Source organism: Etheostoma cragini, chromosome 16 (genome assembly GCF_013103735.1).
Source record: "Etheostoma cragini isolate CJK2018 chromosome 16, CSU_Ecrag_1.0, whole genome shotgun sequence".
NCBI classification, from domain to species: Eukaryota; Metazoa; Chordata; class Actinopteri; order Perciformes; family Percidae; genus Etheostoma; species Etheostoma cragini.
The window spans coordinates 24,819,288-24,828,070 of NC_048422.1; the positions used below are offsets into that span (position 1 = coordinate 24,819,288).

The 8,783-nt window shown below is 44.9% G+C and overlaps 1 protein-coding gene across 1 annotated transcript in view; it reads right to left on the reverse strand.

The window, feature by feature from the left end:
* man2a1 (mannosidase, alpha, class 2A, member 1) overlaps positions 1–8,783 on the reverse strand; it is a 19,751-nt gene that overhangs the window by 8,529 nt on the left and 2,439 nt on the right. Inside the window, exons 5-13 of the mRNA XM_034897057.1 lie at positions 8,577–8,664; positions 8,333–8,416; positions 7,888–8,015; positions 3,515–3,688; positions 3,255–3,441; positions 2,940–3,117; positions 2,241–2,428; positions 1,705–1,902; positions 173–201 (exon numbers count right to left, since the gene is read on the reverse strand). Coding sequence (XP_034752948.1) covers positions 173–201; positions 1,705–1,902; positions 2,241–2,428; positions 2,940–3,117; positions 3,255–3,441; positions 3,515–3,688; positions 7,888–8,015; positions 8,333–8,416; positions 8,577–8,664 — 1,254 coding nt within the window. The remainder of the gene's footprint in view (positions 1–172; positions 202–1,704; positions 1,903–2,240; positions 2,429–2,939; positions 3,118–3,254; positions 3,442–3,514; positions 3,689–7,887; positions 8,016–8,332; positions 8,417–8,576; positions 8,665–8,783) is intronic.

Genomic DNA, 8,783 nt, shown 5'->3' on the forward strand with positions numbered 1-8,783 from the left:
ACGTGCACACACACACACGCACCCACACACACGCACGCGCACGTGCACACACACACGCACCCACACACACACACGCGCACGTGCACACACACACACACACGCGCAGACACACACACACTGGTATAATGAATAGGAAGCTAACGCTAGCTGCTAACGCTAAGCTAGGTGGTACCTGTTACTGTTGCCAGGGGCGACGGCGTCCTTCAGCAGAAAGCATGGAGGGACAAATGAGACAAAACACGAGCTAACGCTAAAGAGATGCTAACACTGGAATGTCAACAACACTGAAAACAGTTATTAAGAAACAGTTTGAGGGAATAAATAATCAGATAATAAGACCCGTTGACATCCATTTACCATGCTAACGTGCTGACGTGCTAACATGTTGACATGCTAACATGCTAACATGCATGCAACACATTAGACAGCACAACAAGCACTTCAAACTTATCAAAATATTGTATTATGTATAATATTGTAGTGCATTTGTGATATTGTATTTATTCTCTAGTTTTTAATGGCTAAGATGGCGAGTGTGAGCACTGTAATTTCCATTTCTATGGATGAAATAAACTTGACTTGACTTGCTAACGTGCTGACGTGCTAGCGTGCTGACGTGCTAACATTGTAACATGTTGACATGCTAACGAGCTAACATTGTAACATGTCGCAGGGCTGCCAACTCTCACGCATTGACTGTTTCACACGCCACACGCCACCCCCCCCCCCGATTTCTCAAGCTGAAGTGTCAACCCGGTCGGTCAAATTTCTGAAAGATGAGTTTATCTGTAGATCTATTTCCATATATCTATATCTATATCTATATCTATATCTATATCTCTGACCTGTTGTGCCCCTCGTGATCGATCAGTTGTGCTTTCAGAGACTGTGAGGGGTTCAAGAGCCATCCCAGGTGCACTTCCCCGGCTCTAGGTCTTAGAGGACCCGCTCTGCTGTGGGGGGGCAGTGACGCGTTGGATCCGTGCAGACCTCCGATGAACAGCAGCGTAAAGCTCCTCTAAACTATGTCAGAGACCAGAGACCCAAATGGGCCTCTGTGTCTGTCAGACCGTCTGAATGAGATCCCCCATATCAGCGGAGCAATGACATGCACAGCAGACTATATTATACTATATTATACTATATATACACTATATTATACTATATATACTATATATACTTTAAATACTATACTATATATACTATACTGCAACGTTGGGCCACTACTGTGCTTCTCTAACATCTGTGCTTCTCTAAATGTAACTGTAAATAATTCATTCAATGTTTCATAAAATGAACAAATAGTCTTTATTTGCCCAAAAAGTAAATCCAGTAAGGGGGGGGGGGGGGCCCAGAGGACGAGGGCCAAACATGACTGAGCCTCGGCACAAAGGTTAAAGGAATAGAATTTATGTAAATCAGCGGTTCTTATTCTTTAGCATTTCAGAGGTCTTAGTTTATAAACATTCCCCCAGACCCCCCTAGGGAGAGCCCCCCCCCCCCACCCCCCAACACATAACAAATCCCAATGTAAACCCTGAAGGATAATGATGCTGAAAGAGCCAAAGAAATTATTTTGTATGCGGCAAAGGTTGGCGATCTCACTCGCCCAAGGTTTTGGGAAAAGTTGGCAGCTCTACATGTTGACATGCTAACGTGCTAACATGCTAACGTGCTAACAGCGAGCCACCAGGAAGTAGTCACCTGTTCCCGTAGTCCACCACCACGGGGTCGCGGGCGGTGCCCGTGACGGCGTCGTGGTGCTGGAACAGCGCCAGGCTCCGCCTCCCCGCCGTCAGACGCCCAAAGTGTTCCCGCGCCGGGAAGTCTGCCGCCAAACGGCCATCGCCATGGAAACGCCGCATCTCAGCCAGCGTGAGGCTGAAGAGGATTTCTGTCGCTCTGCAGAGAGAGTTATGAACTAGTGTAGTCATGGTTACCGTGTTTCCTGGTGTGACGGAGGTTAATGGTTATTCTAATGAAGGTGTAGTCATGGTTACCGTGTTTCCTGGTGTAACAGAGGTTAATGGTTATTCTAATGAAGGTGTAGTCATGGTTACCGTGTTTCCTGGTGTGATACAGGTTAATGGTTATTCTAATGAAGGTGTAGTCATGGTTACCGTGTTTCCTGGTGTAACGGAGGTTAATGGTTATTCTAATGAAGGTGTAGTCATGGTTACCGTGTTTCCTGGTGTGACGGAGGTTAATGGTTATTCTAGTGAAGGTGTAGTCATGGTTACCGCAGCGTGGCCTCCAGCCGGCGGTCCAGACGCTTGTAGAACGGCCGGGACGTGAAGTAGCCGCTCCAGTAATGGTCGTCCCGGTCGGCGTACGTGAAGAAGTCGCCGCGCACCGTCGGCAGAGACGGACCGGACGCCACACGCCGAGTCAGCGCCGAGAAATAATCAGACAGAGTCCCGAACCGAGCCTGGGGGGGGGGGATTTATTAATCCTGCACGTCGTCTTTTTAATGTGTTTAGCATTTAAACTGCAGCCAATCAGATCACTCACCTCGGGAAAAAACATCTTAAACAAGAGATAAAAGAAGAAGAAAAATGATTTTAAAAAAAAAGCCAAATAAGCAACAAAAGCAAATGGATGATTAAAATGATTATTTTACAGTACAGCAGTTGTTATTTGTAAAAAAACGTTTCTACAGTACGCCTGTAGAAGGTTTTGTTCTTTGGTTTCAGTGTATTATGGAGTATTTCATCGTATCATAATGGTAAAACAAATCAAGGTTACTACTTCCCGGGTTCTTCTTGGAACGTAACCCCGTGAGAACCGAGGGTTCTCTGTGTATATCATATGCTGAAGGATACTTCTGGAGTACCGAAACCGGAAACCGTGACCACCCCTAATTACTGGTCACCCCCCGCCCCCCTTGGCCCCCCTAGTCCCAACCCCAGCCCCCCCTCGCCCCCCCCCCGCCCCCCCACCTTGACGTGCAGCTCCGGGTGCTGGTCGAAGTAGTCGAAGAGCTTCTGGTAGTTCGTGAACTGGGCGTCCCACTCGCTCGCCTCCACGAAGCGGAAGTCGTCTCCGAGCTGGACCATCAGAACCGGAGACAGGAAGAGGCGGGACTTCTGCCGGTACTGGTCCAATAGGAGCAGGGCTCTGGGACGGAAACAGAAACAAACAAACCTGACTAACGTCTTCCTTCGGCACAAAGTCACAACATTACAAAGTCCCGGAAGTCCGTTGATATTAAATGATAAATCTGCATAACGACATTGGCCCCGCCCCCTTCGGACCTCTCCTGGACGTTCTGCTCTGTGATTGGCTGCGGCGGGATCCTCCAGGGGCAGAAGACCCGCCCCCCCGGCAGCCGGTGGAAGTCGAACTGGCAGCAGACGGCCGGGTTCGGACCGCACGTGTGCGGAACGTCGTAGCTGTAGAACGGCATCATGTGACACGTGATGTCACTGCGGGGGGAGGAGTCTGCAAACATGAAGTGGGCGGGGTTAGTTTACCTACAGTTTAGGGGAAGTGATGTCCCTGTGGCCACACCCACCCCAGCTCTGTCGCCATAGGAACTCGAGCGTGCGCTGTTGGGCGAAGTGCTTCTTGACGGCGTAGTGAACGCGTTGGATGACCATGTTGCTAAGCCCCGCCCCCTTCAGCAGGTAGGCCATGGAGGGTGAGTGGCCAAAGGGATCCACGGCCCAACCGCTGCTCGGCGTCACACCTGTACACACACACACACACACACACACACACATATACATATATATATATATATATATATATATATACATACATATACTGTGTAATAATAAACAAAAGACAGTATCTAGGGGTATAAATGGCCAGTGAGGCGTTGGTAAGCAAGTGATCCTGGGTAACTGGCAACACTACCAACCAAGAGTCAGCTGATTGAGAAAGAGACTAAAGAACATGGCGGGAGGTCGGTCAGGGGTGGTAGTCGCTCTGTTACTATATACACTACTTCTGAAGTTTATACACCCGACAAACATCAATCCGCTTAAACAATCTCTCAACAACAAACATGCGAACATTATTCGCAACAATAACGAACTAATTGCTCACAGGGTTCATCGGTATAAAACAACAAAGCAGATCCACGGCGTTTTCGGGTACGGGGAGTACACGTTGGCCATCTTTCTTTTAACCCCAAACCGATACAACCGCAGGATGAAAAGGACAAAAACAACATGTAAACAACAAACCAGTCAGGCTGTGATTATAGCCATTTGTTTGCTTTTGTCTGGGGACATTCATCAGTGTCCTGGTCCAACCACAAATGGAGCCAATATGACTGACATGTCTACTCGCAACTCTACCTCAGCACAGGTATGTAGTATTATTACTACCCGAGCCACACGGAGGATCCAGAGGGTACTCAGCGACGTCCTATTGACAGCTTGATGCACCCTGAGTAGGCCAGTCCTGGGGGGCGTCTGCAGGTAACCCCGCCACAGGGAAAGCCCTCCACACCACAGGAGACCTCCTCTGGTGTGGACGTCGTTAAATTCAACGCTACCCTCTTCCAGCACTCCAATTCTGGCCATCTGAGCACACAGGACAGCCGTCCGGATCTCGATGGAGGATCATCCACTGTTTAACTCACCGCGGTAGCAACACCAGCACCGGGGAGATTTGGTGCAACGAGTAACGTTGCATCTCCAGCGCTTCCCACGAGTAGCACCGGCGGTGACCATTCGCTCGTGAGTACATCCAGCGTCCAACCGAGTGACAAACACTGCTTGAATTCATCAGACAAACACGTGTTCAAGAAAAACAAGCGTGGGGAAGTAAACCGAGCCATCCGTAAGAACCGGAAGTGGAACGTCTTTCCAGCTGTAAACAACTCAAGGATTATCTGGGATCCGAAAGCAAAACCAAAGGGCATATTAGGCAGCCACCAAAACATACGGAGCTTAAAATCCAAAAGTGATCAAATAAATCATATTACTAGAATCTAATTTGGACTTCCTCTGTTTAACGGAAACGTGGCTTCATTCAGTTGCAAAATCCATGTGATCTAGAATGTAGCCTTGAATAGGATTCTTTCGCCTCAGATGTCCTACACCCTTGTAGTCATTAATCGACCACCATCCTCAAACGTTAGCTTCTGTAAAAAACTCAAGACGGTATTATGTCAACTTGATTTTAAGATAGAAATAATCATAGTGGGTGACTTCAACTTAATCTGGGAAGATAAATCCTCAAGAATGAAGCTCAAGCAAATTACTGATGGTTTTAATCTGGTTCAATTGGTTAAAGGTCCAACACACATAACAAATAGCACCAGTACCCAAATCGACCTTATATTTAGTAACAGACCAGAAAGGATCATAAAATCATTCAATATGATAACTGGGCTATCGGATCATAATATGGTGCTTATATCAAGAAAACTCACTTGCAGGCGGTCTACAAACACTGGCAATGAGGAATTTTTTGGCATCCCGAAAAACAAACAAGAGGACTTCAAAGCAGCCATAAAAAACAAACTGGGATGAGCTACTTCCTGAAAAGGATTTAGAAATGACCAGTCTTTTTTTTACTGAAAAATTGCAATCCACGGTAATGAATTTTCTATTAGAATTAAATATAAAAACAAGAAACAGGGTCTTCCCTGGGTGAATGAGAAAGTCCTAAAATTAATGAAGGAGCGGGACAATGCTTTAAAAATAGCCATAAAGTCAAAGATGTCCCACAATAGCCATAACTTTGTTAGGCTAAGAAACAAAGTAAGTAATGAACTGAGGAAAGCAAAGGCGGACTTTCTCATTATAATTATTGAAAATTCAAATGGTAACTCAAAAGCCATATGGAGTCAGATTCAAAAATTAACCGGTCAAAACATTAGTATAACTAAGCAAAGTGTCCGACCAATGTGGCACAGGCCTTTAATCAATACTTTGTTGAGTCAGTTGACACTATTGCCCAAAGTTTTACAATACAACAAAACAATCCATGTACAGCTAATACTACAGAGCCAGCACTAACACTAAGACCAGGATCAGAGGATGAGGTTATAAAAACAGTTACATCTCTCAAACCCTCGAGGGCTAAGGATGTCTATGGTATGGATACACTTATGCTGAAAGAGATCAGCTCTTCAATAGTTGCCCCACTAACACACATAATCAATACTTCACTGGCCCAAGGATGGTTTCCAGATTCATGGGACCCTGCTGTTGTGGCCCCTGTATTCAAAGGTGGTGACCCGCTACTGACTTCCAACTATAGGCCCATCAGTGTTGTACCTGTAGTATCCAAGGTATCTGAAAAACTGATTAACAAACAAATCATCGACCATCTCAACAATAGCTCCTTTCCACTGCACCCAATGCAATTTGGATTCAGGGCCAACTACTCGACTGAAACAGCTACATGTTACTTCATTGAAAACGTTAAGGCATCACTGGATAAAGGGGGGGGGGTTGTTGGGGCTGTGTTCCTTGACTTAAAGAAAGCATTTGACACAGTTAATCATAACATCCTATTGCATTAATTACTGGATTTCAATTTCTCTTCAAGCTTGGTCAACCTTATGAACTCTTATCTCTCACTCCGCTCTCAACATGTCAAAATTGGTACCTATACATCTGACCCACTTGGTCTTTCCACCGGGGTCCCGCAGGGATCCATACTCGGGCCAACCCTTTTTAGCATATATATTAATGATCTACCCTCTGTTTGTGGAAAGTGTGATACTTTAATGTATGCTGATGATACAGTTATTTTTACTCATGGTAAGACTGCTGAAGAGGTTGCAATCAAGCTAACAGATGTGCTAGTGAAGGTTACATCCTGGCTTAACCACTGTTGTTTGCAACTGAATGTTTCAAAAACAGTTTGTATGTTCATTACCAAATGCTCCCGCATAGACGCAGAGCAAGACATTTCCATTTCAGGACACAGACTGATGTTGTCTCAGAATACAAGTATTTAGGAATGCACTTAGACTTAAACCTTGCCTTTAAAACCCACATGAAGAGGGTCTGTAATAAAGTAAAGTTTAGTCTGGCCAATTTCAGGTATATCAGAAACCTCCTATCAACTGAGGCAGCTAAGCTTGACTTCCACTCATTGGTTCTCTGCCACATCAACTACTGTCTCATAAGTTGGTCCAATGCACACTCTACAGCTCTAAAACCACTGAAATCATTAGGCAAACAAGCACTGAAAACACTAGACAAAAAGCCATTTCGTTACCATCATTGCCTTATTCTAAAGAAGTATAAACTGCTAAGTTGGGAAAACCTCATAAAATACAGAAATGTCTGCTGTGCTAGTCTATAAGATCATGCACAGTTTAGCTCCTCCTCCTCTGTCTGCAAACAGAGTTACCAGAGGTGCAGCAAGGAGGGACTGCACAATCCCACTCAGAACATCTGCATTCAGCCAACCACATCTGCAATAACATTCAGTCTTTTCATTTACAGCATCACATCCGTGGAACTCGGTACCACCATTAATTAGACAGTCCCCATCCTATTACTCATTAAGAGTAATGTTAAGAATCAACCGTGTCAACACTGACGCTGGTCCCACCCACCAACAACACCTCTATCATCTCTTTTAGATTTTACTTGCTTATCTCGTTTATTCGATTGTTGTGATTTAACATTGTAATTTTTAACCTTTTGTCTATTGTATAATTATCTTCATTGTATTATAACTGTTTATTATTTTGGGATGTTTATTATTTTAGGATGCCTAATAACATGTGGCTAGGGGACTACCGATGGAAACTAGCCTATGGCTGACTCGGGTACGCTTGCATTTGTTGAAAAGTGTACATTGTCCCCTTTTCAAGTAAACAAATAAATGAAATGAAAGAAATACATCTACGGCTGTCTCAGCAACAGGAAACAGGAAGTGGGCAGTGACAGGAAACAGGAAGTGGGGTACCGAGGTGTCTCTGGAGCCACTGGTGTCCCTCCATCAGCTGATCCAGCAGGGCGAAGTAGTGGCTGTTGGCTTCGTCCGCCATCACCCAGCCGCCCGTCACCATCTCCAGCTGCCCCGCCCCCACCAGGCTGGCCAATCACAGAGCAGCACACACACCACAGAGGAAGAGAAGACAACATGTTGATTAAATACATTAAAATAAACTAATATTATAAAATACAACACAATCAACAAAAACAAAGATTAGACTTCTCACCAGAAAAGAGCCTGAATATATTTATATTTACATACAAACATACATACATACATACATACATACATACATACATACATACATACATACATACATACATACACTGTATATAATAATCTGTCTGTCTGTGTAGGTGCTGAGGTGCGTTTGAGTGTCTCTGTCTGTGTAGGAGACCAGAGGACTAAGAGTTACCGTCTGACCGCCTCTCTCTTCTCCTCGTTGATGTCGTTCCACCATTTAGAGAAATAACTGATTTCTGCCCAAATCATCTTCCTCCTGATGATCACAAACTGAATTAATTAATAACTCATCTTCCTCCTGATGGACATTATATAGAGCAGGTCTAGACCTGCTCTATAATTTAATTATAGAGCGGTCTAGATCTGCTCTATCTGTCATGTGACAGTATAAATAAAGTTGGGTTGAAGGTGAGTACCTGCTGTCTTCACTCAGTTTGATCAGCATGTTGTCGAGGATGTGTTTCGTCTGGTCCTCATAATACCTGTCAAATGTCTTCAACCAGCCTGAAACACACACACACACACACACACACAGAAACACACACACACACACAAACACACACACACAGAGAAGGAGAAACACACACACACACACACACACACACAGAAACACACACACACAC